Source organism: Tachysurus fulvidraco, chromosome 11 (assembly GCF_022655615.1).
Source record: "Tachysurus fulvidraco isolate hzauxx_2018 chromosome 11, HZAU_PFXX_2.0, whole genome shotgun sequence".
Classification (NCBI taxonomy): domain Eukaryota; kingdom Metazoa; phylum Chordata; class Actinopteri; order Siluriformes; family Bagridae; genus Tachysurus; species Tachysurus fulvidraco.
Window position 1 is genome coordinate 1,480,833 of NC_062528.1, and position 22,500 is coordinate 1,503,332.

Here is a 22,500-nt window from a genome sequence, read left to right on the forward strand (position 1 = left end):
ATGTCATTTTCTTCTTTTTCGGACTTTTTTATCTCTTTTCCTTTCCCCGTCTCGTGCTGTAAGCGTCACCCTGAACCCCCCCCCACCCACCCACCGTGTGTGTGTGTGTACGTGTGTGTGGGTGTGTTAATGTGTGTGTGTATGTGTGTGTGTATGTGTAACTGAAGAAACGCTGTGAACCTGGCTGTGCTAAAGCTGAATGAACAAGGCCTGTTGGACAAATTGAAAAATAAATGGTGGTACGACAAAGGCGAGTGTGGCAGCGGGGGCGGAGACGCTAAGGTTAGCCACCGTTTTGCGCCCAAAAAGAGCGCTAACGGAATAAAACATGTTGTAAAAGAGACTTCTGCCATGATGAAAATATAACACACACATAAACAAATGTACAGAGCAATAAATCGCTGTCCATCGTTTAGCCTCCAACCTAAAGGGGGCGGTGATGAACAGCTACATCACAGAGTCTGACAGAAAGCTAAAGCTAAAGCTAAATATACACTTTGTGTAAATAAAAACAGGAAGCCAGTTTGGTTAGCTAGCTAACATCAGTGAACACTGTTAGCTAACGTGTTGTGACATGACCTAGATTGATATTGGCTTACTGAAGACAATGTTTGAAAGAAAGAGTCTAGCTAAGCAAAAAAAAAAAAAATTCCTGAACACAAAATTGTTCCTTCAAACAAAACCATGAATTTTTTTACACATCTATGGTAACGATATTTACAAGACCTGTTGTGAAGATTCCTAACTAACAGAGTTACATAAAAGTCTCTGAGGAAAACAATTACAGATTGTAAAAGTGTTTGTAACAAAACACATCATGACATGTAGCGTCACTTGCTATGTGCTATTAGCTAGTTAGCTAGCTCTTCTAGGCAGATAGACAGAGCTAAATGTCTTGTAGTGAAGCTGAGAAGCTTGTGAGTGATTGTGAGGACAGAAAGTCATGCTAGCTCAGTCAGCTAGTCATGTTTTATAAACTTTATACATTTGCTGTTTATGTTAATGAATGAAATTCACACAGCCTATTTAGCTAATGATATACAGACATTGTGGGGGGGGGGAACTAGAAAGAACAAAGCATTTCTCTCAGACATGTTACATAATGACACATAGCATGAAACTTTATGAGCTTCGGAAATAAATGAAAATGATGTTTATTTCTCAAACATGGCAGAATGTGCCTTTTACACAGTGACAGAGCGAAGTTCCACACACACACACTGTCTTCACTGAGCCCAGCGCACACACACACACGTGTACTGTGGAACCGTCGCTCTGTCACTTCCTGTTTGTGTGTCCTGTTGTGTATAATAACATAAGATAACATGGCGTGTGATGTTATTTATGTTATTCCCCCGGTGAAGAACCCCAGTAAACCTCGCAGTATTGAAACTGAGTGAAGCAGGAGTCTTAGACAAACTGAAAAACAAGTGGTGGTACGATAAGGGCGAGTGTGGACCCAAGGACTCGGGAAGTAAGGTCAGTCTGAAAAAAAAAATATTTAATAAAATAAGTAAATAAAAAAGTAGATAATGATTTCCTGAGGAAAATTGTGTACTTAAAATGAAAGAAAGAAAGAAAGAAAGAAAGAAAGAAAGAAAGAAAGATTTTAAAACAAAGACAAAGATAATGAGGAAAAAAAGAAAGATTTATGAAAAAATTATGAAACATTTGAGGTATAAAAGAAAAATTGTAGAAAGAAAAATATTTATTTATTTATTTATTTATTTATTTTTTGCTAATTGACCGGTTTCTGTAACACTCGTTATGACTTCATCAGATTTTGGACTTCAATTTTTTTCTTAAAAGTAAGGATAAGGAAATAAAATGATGGAAGGAAAACGATATGTAAGTATAAATGAAAAACAGAATTATAGATAGAAAGAAATAATAACGTGTGACGAAGCAGCCGATTGGTCGGCTGCTGTAACATTTTTATCGTGTTTTTTTTCTGTGGGGGAAAAATATTAACCCTGTTATATTCAGAGATCTGAGTCTAGTTAAAACATAAAACTCATAATAACGTTTCGTTTTTAAGTTTAACGGTCAGTAATATTTAGATACATGTACAGTGTTGTCAATATGCTAATCAAAGTGGACTGAAATATCAGATTATTACCAAAACATTTGAGTAAAACAATATTGTTAATATTTTTACTTAATGAATTAAAGGATTCATAAGAAATCAGTCGAATCTGTGTATTCTATGTGACACACATTATTTATTGTTTTGATGAAAGATTGATGTTTATTAACTCAGATTATGGAATTAGCTCCTCTTCCTCCTGCACTTACCACATATATATTTCATCTGCTAATTAAAGAAAAACATTAACTGATAAATGAGAATATTATAATAAAAAAATATTATAATACGATTAGCATTAGCATGTCCAGCATACTTCATTAAGTGTTAATTAACCTATAAATCAGATGTGATATATGTTTAGGTTTTTAGCATAAAAAGAATTATGATGAATTAGTTAGTGACAAAACTAATGAATTATATCAATTTAACATAATTCTTTAATTAGCTGATTAATATGTTAATTACAAGTCTATATGTGTTTATGTGTCTTTAACTTTTTCAACGTGTCCCTGACTTTCGTCTTTTTCCCTCTTTCCCTCCGTCTTCGTGGGGCACCTCTCAGGATAAGAGCTCTCAGGCGCTGAGCTTAAGCAATGTAGCGGGCGTGTTTTACATCCTGGTGGGCGGGCTCGGCCTCGCCATGCTGGTGGCGCTCGTCGAGTTCTGCTACAAGTCACGGGCCGAAGAGAAGAAACGGGCAGAAGAGTGGAAGCAAAAACAAGCGGAATCGGCCGAACTGAACTTCAGTCCGGTGCCAAGCCCGAGCCAGAGCGTGCAGAACTTAGCAACGTATAGAGAAGGTTACAACGTGTACGGCTCCGACGGCATAAAGATCTAGAGGGTACGGATTACTGATTGTCCCTCAGCAGTGGTCAATAACATCCTATTTCTTAATCTCTTCCTGTTCAGTTGTGTAGTTCCAGTAACAGTGCTTATGACTTAAGACATCTTGTTTCCCTCCTTTAGAGTTTGCCTTCACCGAAGCCGTGAGAGACTCCATAAAGTCAATCACAAGGGAAAAAGGGACCGCCTTTACGGATTCTGGCCCCACCCATGCCATGGAGTTCCCATAGCAACCAAAAAAAAACTCACGCTGTGCCTTACGTCACACTCTTTCTGCTGACGACGCCATGCTTCACACTCAACCGGATCGGATTGTATAGGAGTACAAAAACATATACAACAACACGCAGACCGCGCAGTGCGTCCACAAGAAAAGAGGCAGAACAGACGCATCAACGGGTTAACTTGAAGCCTTAATATGACAACTTCGCCGAAACCCCACCCACTTAATCAACCACCCAGAAGACCAGAAAACTGTCTGACTGAATACAGTTCCTGTTGTATCAACATGTTTCCTTTATTCAGTTATGACACATAGTCTCCTGAGAACAAACGCTCGGTCCCAAATGCTAGCATTCATTACTAGAAAGTCAGACAAATCCCCAGAATTCTCCACAGTGCTTATTTTACGTTTAAGTGTTCATATGGTGTTATACGCATATTATGCATTAAATGAGTATCTGTGTGTGTGTGTGTGTGTGTGTGTGAGTGTGTATATTATCTTTATGAGCATACGTCAGGTTTAAAACAGCAGTGTTGAGTGTGCTAATCACCTCTTCAAACCACTGACTAGCAGACTGTTAGCTAGCAGAAAGTCAGCTAGCTGCTGTTTATATAACGACTCTTCTTTGTGATACAGTACGTCTGACACACGTCCCTGATTCTCAGAAGACTTTTATAAAACACTAGCGTTTGGGATTTAACCATATAATTCAGCTCAGATTATGGTAACATATTAGCATTGCTAATTAGCAGTTTATTTAAAAGCAGAAAAACACCATGTAGTTTAATGTTTGCTAACTAAATCAAAAAGTAGATATTTTGTAATATATATATATAATAAATTGGGAAAGTCCTAACAGGAAGTAGAACACCGTGTGCACATACATGCATTGACCCCCGATATTGTAAATAACTGTAGACACACACAGATCCCACCTGTTTTTAGGTAATGACTCATCGCAATAATGAAAAAAAAAAGAAATACAACACAAAATCTTTTATATGCACACTTGTAAAGAGAAATGAGTGCAAATGAGTGCATAGTATTATAGAGACTTACATACTAAAAGAGTACCACAGTGTGTGTGTGTGTGTGTGTGTGTGTGTGTGTGTGTGTGTGTGTGTGTGTGTGTGTGTGTGTGTGTGTGTGTGTGCGCGCGCGCATTTGTTCTGTTAACTCTTAAGCTCCAATATGCTTTTTAAACACTTCCCCTGATCAAATGAATCCACTTGGCCATCTTATAGACTGTTCCACATTACCAGCTTCCTTTTATTCTTAAATGGCAGATGAAGATAACCGTATGGATGCTTTGTTCTGCTCAGTGGATCCAGATCCAGACGTTAGTGCAAGTCAGGATGATATTGTTATTGCTAGCATAGCTACAGAAGAAAAGTGGTTTCTGGGTTAGCAGCTAAATTCATTTAAGTAGATCAGATGTCGGAGTAAACGTTGGACTCAAAGTCCCACAATGCATTGCAGCTATACATGTTATGTTGAATTAGCTTGAAAGCATCAATCTTTTTATCTAAATACCACTGTAGAAAATCATTAACCATTACCTTACCTTACACACACACACACACACACACACACACACACACACTACGCACCATACACAACCTACGCACACTACACCCTCTATACACACTACACACACTACGCACTCTACACACACTATACACCCTACACACACTACACAAAGTACCCACTAAACACTCTACACACACCTACACACACACTACACACCCTGCACACACACTACACTCTATACACACTACACACCCTACTACAAATGTACTTTACAAGTGGTTTAGTTCATCCATGTGGCAAAGTTCCTGAAAAAAGCGTATTGGGGCAAAAGCCTAAAGAAAAGTCTGATCTTTCTGTTTGTTTATTTAGATTTTTATTTTCCATTTGGTTTTGTTTCATATGTCTACACGAGAGATATAAATAAAGATGAATTTGGATAATAAAACAGAATTTTTGCTGGTGTTAATGACACAAGACATTTTGTTGGTCTGGGTTTTGTTGTGATTTCACTAACAAGGTAAATGTGCTGTGATTTTTAACTGAATGACATTTCAGACATCACTAAAACTTAGCCATCGGCTGCCTTCAGATTTCATCTCTTTAGTCTGCAAACTGTGTGAGAAGTTTACTTTAAAGTCAGGTTTGTAAGTCTGTGGTAATGCAAAGGAACATCTGGAGGTGTGGAAACAAACTAAGGTGGCTAAGTGCTAATTAGCATATTGCTAAATGCTAATTAGCACATTGCTAAACCTAAGTAGGACATTGCTATATGCTAATTAGCAATAAGTTAGCTAACAAGACTAAATATGTAAAACGGCTAGTTATGTTGTTCCTAATATAAACAATTAAAAAACAATAAAGTTTTATTTTCTACACTTTTATTTGAATCCAGATAAAATCTTTAATATAATCGGGGAGACATTTTAAATAAGGTTAGGAACTTATAACGGTCTGAAATGACGTCACTTGCAGGCAGGCATTTATATTGCGTCATCAGGGAGGCGTGGCCTATTGATAATCTGCATAGGTCAACGATTATGCGCAGATTGGGAGGAAAGATGTTTGCATAAATTGCTTCAGATAACGTAACTTGTCCGAGACTGTGGGTGTTTTTTTTTTGTTTGTTTGTTTTTTATTATATTCATACTGTTACAACTTTAGATAATCTTTCCGCAGTTGCAAGTGTTTCGTGACATTCATACTAATAAAATACCTGTCCTGATCTCAGGTGTTTCATGTCAAATTACATTAACAGTTATAACTTCAGATACCTGTCCTGATCTCAGGTGTTTCATGTCAAATTACATTAACAGTTATAACTTCAGATACCTGTCCTGATCTCAGGTGTTTCTTGTCAAATTACATTAACAGTTATAACTTCAGATACCTGTCCTGATCTCAGGTGTTTCATGTCAAATTACATTAACAGTTATAACTTCCTGTCCTGATCTCAGGTGTACATTAACAGTTATAACTTCAGATACCTGTCCTGATCTCAGGTGTTTCATGTCAAATTACATTAACACGGTTATAACTTCAGATACCTGTCCTGATCGTTCCATGTTCGCAATATACTATTCGGTTATGGTATGTCCATTTCACTTCAATAAGCTTACTGACTTCACATCAATTCTATCATGAGTTCTATCACACAAGACAAGACAAGGTTAACACAAGACAAATCTGCAGTTTAACCTCAGATTTTATTCATCTTCATACTTCATCTTCAGATGACATCAGATTTTATTCATCTTCAAGCCCTTGCAATTATTCATAGTTTCATACTAAATTTAATTTACACAAAAAGAACATAAGATGTTTCATTATGTTTGAAGGACTGGTTGCTTCAGGGCTTACAGAATCTGAAGAGTGGAATGTCACACTACAGAGAAAGAGACAGATGAATCAGGAGCATAATAAAATGTTTGAGGATTAAATGTGAACAGGAGCGCCATTGTACCTGTCTGAATGTGAATGGCTTTCCTTGAGAAAGGAGGTCTGCATATTTACAGACAAAAACACCACAGTCATTGCCATTCGACTGTTTAGGAATTGCCTAGACACAATAACAGAACATTTAGTCTTAAAATGACACCTAATTCAGAGAAGACACATATAATTCATTATATGGTGTCATACAAAAGTTCTCATTCGGCCGATGGTCCATCTGGAAGCCTCCAAGATGCATCCTTTCTTGACCCTGTGCTCCTTTTGTGAGGTACTTTCTGTTAAATAAAACATCTGGACATCTGGATATGCAAAGATGAATGATCAAGCCACAGAATAACAGTTCGATTCTATTCAAGTTTATTTAGCACTTTTTACATTGACATTGTCTCAAAGCAGCTTTACAGAACATAAAACATAGAACAAAGTTTAATATAACAGCAAAAATTAGAAGACAACAACAACATGACAGATATCATCATGTCTCTGAGTCATTGAGTCATAGCACTGTACGGTCTGGGATTTAAAATCAATTACCTGGTGGTTAGAAGCAATATAGGCAAGTTAAAGACAAACCGAAAATCAAAAATATTGTTTTACACTTTTCAAAAACATAAATATTAAAACAATGCATCCCAACTTACATATGACTTACGGCCAAAGCCCAGTGCATGCCTAGGTGCAACGGAACAAAAACAAGATCCAAGAGGATAAATATTAAGTAAAATTTAAAAAAAAAAAAAAGAGAGAGAAATTGCTTTTTATTTTAAACTTTTTTGTATATCGATCACTTTTAAAAATGGATTCCTGTCTACATATTATGTAAACTGTATATAAAGCCATAAAAATGTAATGCTTACCTTTCTACGTATCGGACATAAAGTTTTGCTGGACAATCCACATGGAACCTTTGTCTTCTTGTGTATTCATGTTCAGTAAGCTGCAGAACAAAAGAAAACAAAACTTAAATTAAATATTTTTTGGGCCAGGCACTAACATTTATTTGTGAGTGAACAAACAATTTCATATAGCATACAGTGTCCTCCATAAGTATTGGAACGGTAAAGACAAAATTGCTCTGTTAGCTGTGGTGTCAAGACACTTATAATAATTGATTCAAATATTAATATGAGGAAGAAGTACAGAATGTCACATTTTATTATTGACTGTTTCAACACGAAATGCTTTACCGACTTTTAAAGTGCCAACCCCCTGCCTAATGTGAGCATAAGTATTGGAACAGTTTAACAACGTACATGTAAACGCTAATATTTTATTGTGAATCCCTTGCAACCTGTTACAGGAGTGAGTCTGTGACCCTTAGACATCACCAGACTCTTGGTTTCACACTTTGAAATGCTTTGCCGGGCTTTTAAGACAGCTATATTCAACTGTGCTTGTCTGGGGAGTTTCTGTGTTAAATCTTCTCGACTGGTGAAATGCTTGTTCAATAGGATTTAAAACTGTAGATTGACTTGTAATGTCCTGAAAAAGATAGAAACCACTGGCGAGCTTCAGCAACCACCAACGACCAGGACGGCCGAGAAGATCGACAGCACTTGATGACAGACAAATGAAAAAAAATATATAAAATAACTGTCAGTAAAATCACATAAAACAAGCAACTGTGAAATTGGCTGTATTAAAGCTCTGGAAAAGTGTGAACCCAAGCGTCTGGTGATGTCTAAGGGTCACAGACTCGCTACTGTGATTGCTTGCAAGGGATTTAAAATGAAATATTAGCTTTAACATTTACTTAAGCCGTCCCAATACATTAGGCAGAGGGATGAAATTCTGATGAAAAGTGCCGTACTACTTAGTCGGTAAAGCATTTTGTGTCGAAACAGTCAATAATAAAATGTGACATTCTGTACTTCTGCCTCATATTAATAAATGTCTTGACCCCACAGGTAATAGAACAATTTTGTCTTTACTGTTCCAATACTTATGAATGGCGCTGTATATAAATTCGTTGAATGACTGCAGAAACCCTGTTTCCCTGCATTAAAAAAAAGATTGAATGTTTTATGCTCAAATGGTACAAATTAGTTATGTGGACAAATATAAACTGTGAAAATATATGATTTTTTTACATTTTAAAGGTACACTATATACCTTTTTTACAACATTTACATAATAGATTTGAAGAGGTGTTCATGGTGTACTCAACCATGTTTTTGTCTTTTGTCCTGAATCAGTACGGTACACCTGTAATCTTTTAAGTGTTTACGTATTCATATTATACTATTTAAGACCAAGTGAGACACCGATTGCTGTGGAGGAGCTCTAGCAGCAATAATATTCCTTCGCTAGATGCATACAATTTTATTTATTACCCACTAGCGTGGCAAAAAATTACATAGTGTACCTTTAAACATTTTTGGCGCTAAAGGGTTACAGTAGTTCACCCAAAAATGAAATTTCTGTCATTTACTCAGCCTTACGCATGGAATTCATAACCAGTGTGGTGAACAAAATGTGTAGCCATACAGTACATACCAAATCATCTGTTGTGGTTGTCTTCTTGTAGTTCTTTCCGTGCTGACAAGCATACAGTATATCACGCTTCATTTCACAGAGAGTGGGACACTCTGTCATCAGACCTGTTATGAGGAAAAATACAATTAAAATTGAAAATGAAAGAAAAACAGAACATTATGGGACAGGCACTGCATGAATAAATAAATGTATTGCTCACTGTTAGTTAATACTTTAACTGTTATTAAATGAGACCTTATTGTAAAGTGTTACCCTCGGCTACCTGTTATCTTCTTACACTGCATATTAATGTCATTTGACATGAAACACCTGAGATCAGGACAGGTATCTGAAGTTATAACTGTTAATGTCATTTGACATGAAACACCTGAGATCAGGACAGGTATCTGAAGTTATAACTGTTAATGTCATTTGACATGAAACACCTGAGATCAGGACAGGTATCTGAAGTTATAACTGTTAATGTCATTTGACATGAAACACCTGAGATCAGGACAGGTATCTGAAGTTATAACTGTTAATGTCATTTGACATGAAACACCTGAGATCAGGACAGGTATCTGAAGTTATAACTGTTAATGTCATTTGACATGAAACACCTGAGATCAGGACAGGTATCTGATGTTATAACTGTTAATGTAATTTGACATGAAACACCTGAGATACATAGTTTTACATTTGTTGAGATCCAGTCTGCTAGAAACAAAGTATATTAATAAAGTATTAAAGTATAAAGAGTTGTATTACTTTGGTCTCCATGATCTTTTTATTTATATCCATTCAGTATAAAACTTAACTGTGGACAGATACACAGGCTATACAAAAAAGTTTTTATTTGTTTTCGAAAATAGCTTAACTGTAAGATAATGAAGCATAATCGATATAAAATATGAAATCTATCTGTAGGACTGTTTTGTTCTTCATTATCAATCGTAGATTTACTTTTATTTCTCCTTCATTATCCATCTGAGATGATCCTGGGATTGGAAATGCCCGCCAAATGAAACAGCGTTCTGCGCATGAGCGGTGACGTGTCTTTTTTTTTTTTTTTTTTTTTGAAAGTGGGCGTTTTCCAAGACCTCCGAAACACGCCCACTTTACGTCGTTGAACGAAACCCCTGGAATTTAGTGCCTGCCGTGTTTTACGCAATTACGCCCCGCCCCTTCCGGGAGCGGCACTGCGCATGTGCAGATACACAACTGAAAAGTGTTAGTACGTGAATGTAGACGTAGTGACGTGTGTTTTATGTAAATATTATAGACATATGTTTTGTTGTTTTAGACAGTAAAGTCAGCTATGACGTGTAAAATACACACGTGAGTGCGTGCAGTGATGAAGACATAAGAACCGAGTGATGGAGCGCGTGCGCTGGGCGTTCCGGTGTGGCGCGTGGAGCCCCAGCCGGTCCGAGTGGCTACTGGGCACGTGCTGTATACAACCGGAGGAGAGGGACAGGATTGGTCAGTTCATGTTCTCCAAAGACGCCAAAGCAGCAATGGTGTGTGTGTGTGTGTCTGTCTGTGTCTGTGTCTGTGTCTGTGTCTCTGTCTGTCTGTCTGTGTGTCTCTCTGTGTGTGTGTGTGTGTGTGTGTGTGTGTGTGTGTCTCTGTGTCTGTCTGTCTGTGTGTGTGTGTGTGTGTGTCTCTGTGTCTGTCTGTCTGTGTGTGTGTGTGTGTGTGTGTGTCTCTGTGTCTGTCTGTCTGTGTGTGTGTGTGTGTGTGTGTGTGTGTGTGTGTGTCTCTGTGTCTGTCTGTGTGTGTGTGTGTGTTTGTTTGTCTGTCTGTCTGTGTGTGTGTATGTGTGTGTCTCCTCTGTGTGTGTATGTGTTTGTTTGTTTGTTTATGTAACTGTTTCTATTTGTGTTCTGTCTAATTATTAATAGCTATTAATTAAAAACTAAATGAGTCCAAATGATTGAGTGATTCATTTATAGATATCTATCTATGTGTGTGTGTGTGTTTGTCTGTCTGTCTGTCTGTCTATTCATCTGTCTTTCCATCTTTATTTATCTTTCTGTTTGTCTATATATCTGTCTATCTATTGATATGTCTGTCGGTCTACCAGCTTATAGTACCATTGATAAGGTGATATTGATTCTGTGTGTGTGTGTGTGTGTGTGTGTGTGTGTGTGTGTGTGTGTGTGTATAGGCTGGCCGTCTGCTGATCAGGAAGCTGGTGTGTGTTAAGATGGGTCTGCCCTGGGACGGGTTCCGCTTGGACAGAACGCCCCGTGGGAAGCCCTTCCTGGCCCACCCCTGGTCAGACTCAGGCTCCGCCCCCTGGAGTTTTAACATCTCCCATCAAGGGGACTTTGCCGTGCTGGCGGCTGAACGTGGGAGGCAGGTGGGAGTGGACGTGATGAAGACCACCAGACCAGGTAACAGTGAGAGCTCAGGAGGCAGTATTATACTTTTATTATTAACTTTATTGTTTTTATGTCTGGTTGTTATTCATGTTACTCAAACTGCCATCTTTACTCACTGCCTTCTGTATAAAACTCTGCTGTTCCAGTATAACAGAGCAGCCCAGATAAACTGAGATTAAAAATAATTACATTGAGACTGAAATCACTTTTAGGACACGTGCTTTGTTCATTTTTTTTTTTTTAATTTATTAAAAAATTGACGGATAATTAAAAACCACATGGAAGTAAAGTAGAGCGTAAATGACGTCCATCAGTTCACAATCCGTTTTCTCCATTAAAAAGTTTCAGAAATGAAGGTTTATACCTCGTCTTAGGTGAGTGAAAGGTATCGAGGGGAAAAGCACCAAATGTTCTATTTATTCATGGTTATTGGAAACACGGGTCTAATTATTATTAGTTTTTAAAATGCAGTTCCATTATTGGCCACTAGGTGTCAGTGTGAGTCCGCAGCGTCTCTTTCTTTCTAACCAACCTCCAGATCCCATTTACTTCATATATGCCCCTTATAAGGAAAGTGAACACTGATGATTCATTTATTTGTGTTTGTGTGTGTGTGTTTGTGTGTGTGTGTGTGTTAGGTAGCAGCTCTGTGCAGGAGTTCTTCCGCATTATGAAGCGTCAGTTCACTGAGTTGGAATGGCGCACCATCGTGTCCGTACAGTCCGAGTGGGACCAGCTGCACCTCTTCTACAGACACTGGGTAACCATAGCAACAGACAACAGACAGTGTCGCTCCTTCCTTTTTTTTTTCTCGATTAGCTATTTTTTCACCTGTAGCTACATTTGCTTTTTGCAGCGAATGTTGGTGCCAAGTACCTGGCGTCGCTGGGTCAGGTAAATGTGTTCGTTAAATGTGACCTAACGTTAGCTAACGTACTGGTCAATGTGACTAGCAACCTAACAACAGTTAGTAAAGATGCTCCTATCAGAGCTGTGCAGTTCTGGTAAAGACCCTGCTAGCTGAGAGGCGCGTTTCCGCCAGTGGCCACTTGGTGTCGCTGTAAGTCCATTTATTTTTAAAAATTCTTTTACAATTAAAATATCACAATTGATTGAAGTGAGTGTGATGTGAGGTGTGAAGTGAGTGACTTCTACCGTACAACACAGAAAACAGTAGACTTTATTTATTTGCTAATACAGGAGAATGACCTGTTTGTGTGTTTGCAAAAAAAAGTGTTACATGCTGATTGTTCTCATGCTGATCACTGTTGCCATGGTAATGCAATATCATCACTCTCACACATGACTCAGTGATGGGAATGTGGTGTTGTCTCTTTCTCTCTGTTTCTGTCTCTCACTGTCTCTGTCTCTGTCTCTCTCTCTCACACACACACATGCACCGAACTATTGATCATAGAGTCTTGTATTCAGAGGTGTGTGTGTGTGTGTGTGTGTTTTAGGCTCTGAAGGAGAGCTTTATTAAAGCAATTGGCTCAGGGCTTGGCTTCAATTTGCAGAGGGTGGAGTTTCACATTTCACCCAATCAAATGCAGGAGGGGCGTGTCTACTGCCAGACCAAAATGCACCTGGACGAGGAGGAGGAGGATTGGGTGTTTGAGGTGAGAAGTGTGTGTGTGTGAAAGAGAGAGAGAGAGAGAGAGAGATAAGTGGTTATTGAAGAGACGGAGAGAGAGTGACTGTGATAAAGAGGTGATGGATGAAGTAGAACAATGCGCTTTTATCATGAAGCGCATGAGAAATTTTAAACTCTCTCACACACACACACACACACACACACACACACACACACACACACCCCACACATGTAGGTATGATGAAGTGCAGTCTGTGTGTCAGTCTCAGGAATTTTATGTTCTCATTAACCAGCTGCCATCACTTGAGCTGTCAATCATCTAGTGACCCTGCCCCCTTGTGACAGCTCATGAATATTAAATAGGCAACTTATCCAGTTTTCATTCTTTATGTAATTTAGGACAGCACAGCACACACACACACACACACACACACAGACACACACACACAAAACCTTTCCCAGATCATCGACCACTCTGAGCTCTGGTGTGTTTCTGTTGTTTCTCCTAACAGTCCTTTTGATCTGTGTGTGTGTGAGAGAGAGAGAGAGAGAGAGAGAGAGAGAGGTCATGTGAATGTAACACGCTGCACTTTTTAATCCCTCTTTCATGTAAACAAGCATAAACATCAGCTTTCCTCTCCTCCATTTCCTGCTGTGAAGCACCATTCTGTCTGATGGGAAGCACGTTCACATCTTTCACTCCTCTTCTATCTGCTTCCCTCTTTCCTTTTGCTCCTTCTTCCTCACTTCCATTTCTGTGTGTTTAGATGGACAGACCATCACACCATTGTGTTTCTTTGCTGCGTCTCTTTGCTGCTGCGAGATTTCAGCAAACACAATCATTCAATAATATAATAAAATAATGATCTAATAATCAAGTTAATGTCCTGACCATCGTATTTGTGGCTGAGATTCAGCTGCACAGATTAGAGGAAACTCTCTCTCTCTCCCTCCATCCATCTCTCACTCTCTGTCTTTCTCTCTCTCTCCAACTCCCACTCTCTCTCTCTCTCTGTCAGGGACTGTGGTAGCCTAGTGGTTAAGGTGTTGGGCTACCAATCAGAAGAGTGTGAGTTCAATCCCAGGTCCACCAAGCTGCCACTGTTGGGCCCCTGAGCAAGGCCCTTAACCCTCAATTGCTCAGCTGCATAAAAATAAGATAATGTAATGTAATGTTATTTCTCACTCTCTCTCTCCCTTCATCTCTCACTCTCTCTCAGTCTTTCTCTCTCTCTCTCTCCCCCATCTCTCTCTCTCTCTTGCTCCTTCCCTCCCTTCCTCCCCCCATGGCCGTCTGCCAGCTTGTGTGTGTGGAAGTGTGCAGATAAACCTGTAAACCTGGGCACTTCAGAACGAGCAAATTGCAGAAAATATGTGTAAAAAGGTGTAAATGCAGATGAAGGACAGTTTAGTTTTCGCACTAGTAAAATTTGTTTTGCTGACGTAAGAAGTTAGCAGAAAGGTGACGATGCTAGCAGAGCTTCAGTGGACTGGTTGTGAGTGTCACCGGTCTCTAATACTTACATACAGCTTACATACAGCTTACATACAGCTTACATACAGCTTACATACAGCTTACATACAGCTTACATACAGCTTACATACAGCTTACATACAGCTTACATACAACTTACATACAACTTACATACAGCTTACATACAACCAACAAATGCCTGGTTTTGGTTTGTTTTTTGTTTTCTCAACTTGCACAAAGTAAATGTAAGGATTTTCTTCACCCGCCACAGGAGTGTTTGTTGGACGAGAACCATCACGTTGCCGTGGCGCTGGGAAAACCTGACGTCCCCGTCCCGAACGTAAGTGCAGGCCGCTAGCACACTAGTTGTTTTAGACCAGTGCTGTTTTGGTTCACATGGGATTTTTTTTACACTCTCTCACAGGATGCTGGGAATCCTGCAGAGGCCACGTCCCTCGGGTTCACCGTTCTGAGCTTCGACGAGCTGATGACGGAGGCCACGCCCCTTTCTAAAGAAGACCCCGCCCACTGGGAGAGTTTTAGGAATAAACAGGAAGCACCGGTGCGGCACACTGATGGATAGAGAGTGTATAAATGTTTGATTTCGTATGGTAACGGTGTAGACTGGTGTATTTCCTCCATCACATCCGGTGTGCAGGGATAAACTCCAGATCCAGCGCAACACTGACCAGGAAAAGTGGCAACTGAAGATAAATGAACAAATCTGTGTGTGTGTGTGTGTGTGTGTGTGTGTGTGTGTGTGTGTGTGTGTGTGTGTGTAATAAACCAAGCTGCTCAGTAGAATGTTTCTCATCCTGTTTCTTCCTCTCTCTCTCTCCCTCCCCCCCAACACCTCTTCTGTCCCTCTCCATCTGATCTGTTTCACCTTTCTTTCTTTCTTTTGTCGCCTTCTTTTGACATTTAAGGGGAAAAAATTACTCAGCTGTGTTTTTCTCTGTTGACTTTTAGTGCCATTGTGTTTCTCTTTCAACACACACACACACACACACACACACACACACAGGGTGCATGTAGACATGAGAGACACACATACACACAAAGTCAAGAGTTCACAAATGTCTTTCCCACCCGCGTGTGTGTGTGTGTGTGTGTGAACACTTTTCCCTGTTACCACAGCAGCGCTGCCTGTTACACACGGTGACTGGAACTCAGTGTTGGCCAACTGAGCTAATCTCATCCAGACCGACAGAGAGAGTGATACAGAGAGTGATCGAGGTGTCGAATGCACAAGTGTGTGATTTACCGAAGGCCACACACTTACTACCGCACTCACTTTACACTTAAACATGTGCAACACACACACACAGTACGAGCGCTATACACGAGTGTGTGTAATACAGCGCTCAGGCTGCCAGAGTGAATTTCAATTCAAATCCTATTAGTGAAAAGAATATATGAGGTGTGTACTCCCTGTCCACTTTATTAGGAACACCTAGACACACGACATTCTGCAGAACAATGAGCCTGACTAACGAGATCATCTCCTGAATGGAAATGTATGGAAAAAGTCCGTCAGAATTTCTCATAACCTTGGAGGAGATGATTTATGTAGAGGAATGAGACCAAATTGAACCGCAATGCTGCAGAAATCCACCTCCTTCCACAGGCATCTCAAAGCTGGATGTGCCAACAACAGCTCTGCAACACAATACAACAACAACAAAAATGGGCTGCACTGTTCTGCCGTTCGTGATCGTTTCCTGACCATCCCGTATTATTACATTACAACACTAATCTGCTCATTACTCATTCATTACGTCCTCATCACGCTCGGCCAATCGGATTAGGCCGTGTAATTACTGATGCAGCAGCTGATTGAAGGAGCTGCAGTAATGAAGCTCACTGACCCACGAAGGGTGTGTGTGTGTGTGATGATGATGACGATGATGAAGATGAAGATGATGAAGTCAAACTCTCAACTTACTAGATTTAATTTCCAAATATTACACACACACACATCCACTGTTGTAATCTGTGTGAATGGTTGCCGGAGGTCACGATGTAATAACACAACAACAACTGGCAGATGTTAGCAACCAAACATGTGAATTAAAACACACACACACACAAGCCCTCTGAGCGAGGACAACAAAGCGAGGTCATGCCATGAGGATTAGCAGCAGCGAGATAATTTAAAAACAAATCTTTATCGGATTAGCAGATTCCTGCTAATACACACACAGAACTTACTCGCTGATAACCAATCAGAACGCAGCTCGCTATGTTAGCATAGTCTGGTAAGCATCTGAACGCTCCTTGTTTAAAAATAGTGTCCTGTAATTCACTTTATGGAGCCAGATGAGTTCATCCGGACCGAGATCCTTCAGGAAACGAAGAGACGAGACAAAGCCAAAGTGCTGTTATTTATGATCGAGCTGGAAAAGTTTCTCAGTAACATGACAAGCTGCATTTGTTTTCTTTCCCCCAAATCTTCACTTCCTCGTAGCTAACACTGCTCACTTTATGCAGATAGATTGCTAGTCAACTCCATGTTGTATAACCTTCTGTTTTTAGTCAGCAAGTGGCCTTATCTTAGTTAGCAAACGAGTCGGATGGCTAGCAGTCAAACAAGCTTAGTGAGCAGTTACAAAATGACTCGTTCTCACACATGCTCTCATGAGTAGAGGACATTATTCTTGCTAATGCGCTATATTAGTATCCTCAAATACCCATACACACACACACACACACACACACACACACTGCTAGAGAGAGAGACAGAGAGAAAACACACTTTAGGTGCATACGTAGGGTTTAAATATTCCAAGCACGCAGTTCAGACCTCGCTGTTACCATGGCAACAGTCAGTCTGTTCTCAACCAGGTCCTGTCCGTCTATTGGCCCTCAAGCTAACAGACACTTATAGCTTTTTCAACTGTAGGTTTGTGTGTGTGTGTGTGTGTGTGTGTGTGTGTGTGTGTGTGTGTGTGTGTGTGTGTGTGTGTGTGTGTGTGTGTCCACACATGGGTTCTTGGGTTCCATGTCATTAGGACATGCCCACCTCACTTCATATCTAATACATACATTCACTTATACACACATATTCATGTTGACCAGAGATTTGTTGGCTATCTGTCATAATGTTTGTACAAAAGTCACATACGGTATAATGAACAGCTGCTAACGCACACGCACATCATTTCTATCTTAACGAACATTTTAGCTATAATGGGGGGGGGTGTCAAAACCTTATTAAGGGCATTATGAACATAGAAACATGTTTGCATATAAATTACAGAGTCGTTGTGTTTGTCTGGTTGGCATTTTGCTGTCAGCAACATCATGTGACCTACAAGAGCACTTCAACAGCAGGTAACCGCAGGCTAGAGTGGCACTACACACACACACACACACACACACACACACACACACACACACACACACACTACATTCAGCAAAACATATCCACAGGTTACAACATGCCATACACACACAAGCACACACGCTTCCTCACATTTTTTTAAAATAAAAGCATGTATAAAGCAAACAATCTCTCTCTCTCTCTCTCTCTCTCTCTCTCTCTCTCTCTCTCTCTCTCTCTCTTTCTCTCTCTCTCTAGCACACATCAAAAAGCAGTAGAAGAGTCATACGCTGTAAGCTATACTTCATTTTATTGATATTGTGGAAAATGATTAACAGGTTTTGTTGTGGTTTAATTAGAGTTAATTTAAGTTTATTTGACAGCTCTGGATGTGTTTGGAGGGCTGGGTTTGATTGACAGGTCTTGGTTTGATTGACATGTTGATGTGATGTGATTGGAGGGCTGGGTTTGATTGACAGCTCTTTGTATGGTGAGATTAGAGGGTTCGGCTTGATAGACTGCCTTTAGTGTGATGTGATTGGAGTGCTGGATTTGACTGAGTTTTTATTGCAGTGTGATTGGTGGGCTGGGTTCGATGGATTGGTATTGGGTCAGGGCATGATGTTACTGAAAGAGTGTTGGTGTGGTGTGAATGGAGGGCTGAGTTTGATTGACAGGTGTTGGTGTAGTGTGAATGGAGGGCTGAGCTTGATTGACAGGTGTTGGTGTGGTGTGAATGGAGGGCTGATTTTGATTGACAGGTGTTGGTGTAGTGTGAATGGAGGGCTGAGCTTGATTGACAGGTGTTGGTGTGGTGTGAATGGAGGGCTAGTTTGATTGACAGGTGTTGGTGTAGTGTCAATGGAGGGCTGAGCTCCATTGACAGGTGTTGGTGTAGTGTTAATGGAGGGCTGCGTTTGATTGACAGGTGTTGGTGTGGTGTGAATGGAGGGCTGAGCTCGATTGACAGGTGTTGGTGTGGTGTGAATGGAGGGCTGAGCTCGATTGACAGGTGTTGGTGTAGTGTGAATGGAGGGCTGAGCTTGATTGACAGGTGTTGGTGTGGTGTGAATGGAGGGCTGATTTTGATTGACAGGTGTTGGTGTAGTGTGAATGGAGGGCTGAGCTTGATTGACAGGTGTTGGTGTGGTGTGAATGGAGGGCTAGTTTGATTGACAGGTGTTGGTGTAGTGTTAATGGAGGGCTGAGCTCCATTGACAGGTGTTGGTGTAGTGTTAATGGAGGGCTGCGTTTGATTGACAGGTGTTGGTGTAGTGTTAATGGAGGGCTGCGTTTGATTGACAGGTGTTGGTGTGGTGTGAATGGAGGGCTGAGCTCAATTGACAGGTGTTGGTGTGGTGTGAATGGAGGGCTGAGCTCGATTGACAGGTGTTGGTGTAGTGTCAATGGAGGGCTGAGCTCCATTGACAGGTGTTGGTGTAGTGTTAATGGAGGGCTGCGTTTGATTGACAGGTGTTGGTGTGGTGTGAATGGAGGGCTGAGCTCAATTGACAGGTGTTGGTGTGGTGTGAATGGAGGGCTGAGCTCGATTGACAGGTGTTGGTGTAGTGTTAATGGAGGGCTGAGCTTGATTGACAGAAGTTGGTGTGGTGTGAATGGAGGGCTGAGCTTGATTGACAGGTGTTGGTGTAGTGTGAATGGATGGAGAATGGCTGACAGTCCAGTCTGAATGAAATTAAAGCAGGGGGCCTCACAAGCTGAAACACTCAAACACACACTGTCTCTCTCTCTCTCTCTCTCTCTCTCTCACACACACACACACACACAAACACATTGTGTTTATTTATCAGAAGGCACCAGGTTCATAAGTTGCTGAGAGCCATGTGTATATTGTATATGCTTATATTTTGTGTGTTTTGTGTGCTTGTGTGTGTGTTGTTGTTGTTGTTGTGCATATAATATGTGTGGAGCAAAAGGCTTAATGCAAATGTCCATAATTCTTTTAAAGTCAAATTTGAATATTCATGAATATTCATTTCTTGTTCCTGCAGACCTTCTCATCAGCTCTGCATGGGACTGTGGGGCAGGTCGCAGGGGGCTCTGGGACAGGAAAGGGGTGATGTGGGGTCAGGGCGGAGTTGCAGGTAGCGACGTGCTCCAGGAGGAGCCACTGGTTGCCACAGGCACCTCTGGCCTTATAGGCATGGTTTAAGTAGCGGCATAGGAGGTAAGCAGGGCTTTCCTCAGAGGCTGGTTTCACGTAGAAACATGGTCCCGATGTTATAGGATGCTTTTCGGATGGGGGCTGAACGAGTGTTGGTCAAGGAGGTGTGGCTTCCTTGACCAGATTTCCCGGCCTCCAGGAAGTAGCAGAGTCCTGGAATCTCTTTGGGAAAGTTTTCAGGAAGCTCCTGACGGGAGCGAGAGATGAAAGAGAACGAGCGATCGTCATGAAGGAACCTTGGAGAGGCAGAAAGAGAGAGACAAAAAAAAAAAGAAAGATAGATAGAAAAAAAAGCAGAATGATTAACATGTTCACAAAGTGTCAGATCTGTATGTACTGTAGACATGTGGCAGTGGAAGGTTGGAGGGATCTGTACCCCATGTGTGGCGTGACCATGACTGTGGGCGTGGCTCAGGATAAACTCATGCTACATGTTAGCTTGTCTCCAAGGAAAATTGATGAAAGGCAGGACCTTGGTTTCCTTAAGTGTCATTTTCTATGGATGATGTTAAAGTGTGTGTGTGTGTGTGTGTGTGTGTGTGTGTGTGTGTGTGTGTGTGTGTGTGTGTGTGTGTGTGTGTGTGTGTGTGTGTGTTTCACTCACTGGTACGTTGTTGGGGAAACGTTAATGCGCCGCGGTTGGCTGCCGGACTCGAACTTGCTGGCGAGTGTGACGTTGTTACCGAACAAACAGTAACGCGGCATCTTCACACCAACCACTCCAGCTAACACAGAACCCGAGTGGATCCCTATACGCAGCTGCACACACACACACACACACACACACACACACACACACACACACACACACACACACACACACACACACAGGTCTTTATCATTATATGTGTGAGAATATAACAAGTGTAGAGATACTCTGTGTGTGTGTGTGTGTGTGTGTGTGTGTGTGTGTGTGTGTGTGTGTGTGTGTGTGTGTGTGTGTGTGTGTGTCTGTCTGTGTGATTCTCCTCATGCTCTACTTCAGCAGATTTAACCAACCACAGAATGCCAGCACACCGCATGCCCTGCCATCGCCATAGCAACACCGGCAGGGGAGAGCCAGGGTCGGCACTGTCGTCAGAGCAACACACACACACACACACACACACACACACACACACACACACACACACACACACACACACACTCGCTCTCTCATACACACACACAAAGGGAGTGAACTTCTGGTACATGAGGACAAAATTTAAATGATTGACAGCTGCCAGTCATTATGAGTCAGAAGGTAACCATAGTAACCAGGCACTGTGAGCTATATATCTAGAATACTGCATAAGGTTGCGGTAGAACACTGCAGAGCGGTCTGAGAGAAAACTGCCGTACATTCCGAGATTACACTGAGTTAGTGTTCCATTCGACTATACTGCAGTGTGTGTTATAATATGTTTATAACATAATATAATGATCACTACTCTCTCTCTCTCTCTCTCTCTCTCTCTCTCTCTCATTCTTATTTCCATTTCTTTTTATTCTCTTCTTTATATCTCTTCTGAGATATGAGCCCCCTTTTTTCCTCTCTGAGCTATCTTTTTTTAGTGTGAGCACATATAACACACACACACACACACACACACACACACACACACACACACACACACACACACACACACACACACACACACACACACACACAGAGCTCCCTGTGTTATAATGATGAATGACACTATGTGTGCCAGTCTCAGGTATTTTATGTTGCTCATTAACTCAGTGCCAGTGCTGGTGCTGTCAATCATACCGTAACTCCGCCTCCTCGTGACAGCTCATGAATAATAAAGCCATCTCATTTGGTTTCCATTCAATATGCTGTGAGCAATTACATATGTATGTATAGAAACACCCCCCCCATACACATACTCATCTCCTTTTCTTTTCTCTCTCTTCCCAATTTCTTATCCAAGTTCTCTCTCTCTCTCTCTCTCTCTCTCTCTCTCTCTCTCTTCCCTCTCTCCCCCTCTCTGTCTCCCTCTCTCTCTCCCTCCCTCTCTCACTCTCTTTCTCTTCCCTATCGCTCTCTATCCATTTTTGCTGAGTTCAGAGCAGCAGTATAACAGATTTCGTTCTTCAGTTAGTGCAGTTGCTTGCAGCAGAATCTGTCAGCTCCATGGCAACCGCATTTCCCGCTGCATCAGCAATCAGCACACACGCGCACACACACACACACACACACACACACACACACAAACACACAAACACACACTGCACCACTATACACACAGCTGCATAAGTTAATAAAAGTTAATCTGCAAGGTTTTGCACCATTTGCCACGCTTGCTCCACCTATTAGTATATACTAGCTTGATTTCCCAGAATGCAGTGCTCCACCTCACCTTGATGGGCTTTCCGTCGGGTGTGAGAACCTCCTCTGAGAGCTCGATCATCTTCAGTGCCATTAACGCAATCGGCCTGGCGT

The 22,500-nt window shown here is 41.0% G+C and overlaps 3 protein-coding genes and 1 long non-coding RNA gene across 11 annotated transcripts in view; 2 read left to right on the forward strand and 2 right to left on the reverse strand.

The window, feature by feature from the left end:
* Positions 1-4,069, forward strand: part of gria4a (glutamate receptor, ionotropic, AMPA 4a) — a 59,673-nt gene extending 55,604 nt beyond the window's left edge. For 3 of the 6 annotated variants that reach the window (XM_047820769.1, XM_047820770.1, XM_027138815.2), the window contains 3 exons: positions 1,365-1,479; positions 2,652-2,930; positions 3,056-4,069. In XM_047820769.1, coding sequence (XP_047676725.1) covers positions 1,365-1,479; positions 2,652-2,927 — 391 coding nt within the window. In that variant the 3' untranslated portion in view covers positions 2,928-2,930; positions 3,056-4,069. Of the gene's footprint in view, positions 1-167; positions 283-1,364; positions 1,480-2,651; positions 2,931-3,055 lie in introns of those variants that run through there. The other 3 variants (XR_003439468.2, XM_047820768.1, XM_027138814.2) reach the window with 3 other exon arrangements.
* Positions 4,070-6,386: 2,317 nt separating this feature from the next.
* On the reverse strand, positions 6,387-10,266 carry LOC125145915. 2 transcript variants are annotated; one of them, XR_007144385.1, is made up of 7 exons: positions 10,074-10,266; positions 9,132-9,235; positions 7,493-7,572; positions 7,277-7,307; positions 6,825-6,934; positions 6,646-6,741; positions 6,387-6,567 (listed from the first exon to the last, which is right to left on the reverse strand). It is a non-coding gene; the product is annotated as an uncharacterized LOC125145915 (long non-coding RNA). The 2 variants fall into 2 exon arrangements; XR_007144386.1 differs by lacking the exons at positions 6,387-6,567; positions 6,646-6,741; positions 6,825-6,934 and adding an exon at positions 6,977-7,169 and having other exon boundaries at positions 10,074-10,228.
* A 52-nt stretch (positions 10,267-10,318) lies between these two features.
* On the forward strand, positions 10,319-15,325 carry aasdhppt (aminoadipate-semialdehyde dehydrogenase-phosphopantetheinyl transferase). The gene is made up of 6 exons (XM_027138704.2): positions 10,319-10,630; positions 11,281-11,509; positions 12,136-12,257; positions 12,958-13,116; positions 14,837-14,905; positions 14,990-15,325. Exons 1-6 carry the CDS (start codon positions 10,487-10,489, stop codon positions 15,146-15,148), a joined length of 882 nt encoding a protein of 293 aa, XP_026994505.2. The 5' UTR covers positions 10,319-10,486; the 3' UTR covers positions 15,149-15,325.
* A 2,850-nt stretch (positions 15,326-18,175) lies between these two features.
* The window catches only part of gucy1a2 (guanylate cyclase 1, soluble, alpha 2), a 26,721-nt gene continuing 22,396 nt past the window's right edge, over positions 18,176-22,500 (reverse strand). For both annotated transcript variants that reach the window (XM_047820731.1, XM_027138870.2), the window contains exons 7-9: positions 22,418-22,500; positions 20,677-20,831; positions 18,176-20,308 (exon numbers count right to left, since the gene is read on the reverse strand). The exon at positions 22,418-22,500 is cut by the window's right edge and continues 61 nt beyond it. In XM_047820731.1, coding sequence (XP_047676687.1) covers positions 20,092-20,308; positions 20,677-20,831; positions 22,418-22,500 — 455 coding nt within the window. In that variant the 3' untranslated portion in view covers positions 18,176-20,091. The remainder of the gene's footprint in view (positions 20,309-20,676; positions 20,832-22,417) is intronic.

Excerpts from the sequence above, each read along its gene's own strand:
- aasdhppt (XM_027138704.2), top strand. The coding sequence starts at position 10,487 with ATGGAGCGCGTGCGCTGGGCGTTCCGGTGTGGCGCGTGGAGCCCCAGC. Across the intron at positions 11,510-12,135 it reads GATGAAGACCACCAGACCAG|GTAGCAGCTCTGTGCAGGAG; the intron begins GTAACAGTGAGA and ends TGTGTGTGTTAG. Across the intron at positions 14,906-14,989 it reads CTGACGTCCCCGTCCCGAAC|GATGCTGGGAATCCTGCAGA; the intron begins GTAAGTGCAGGC and ends ACTCTCTCACAG.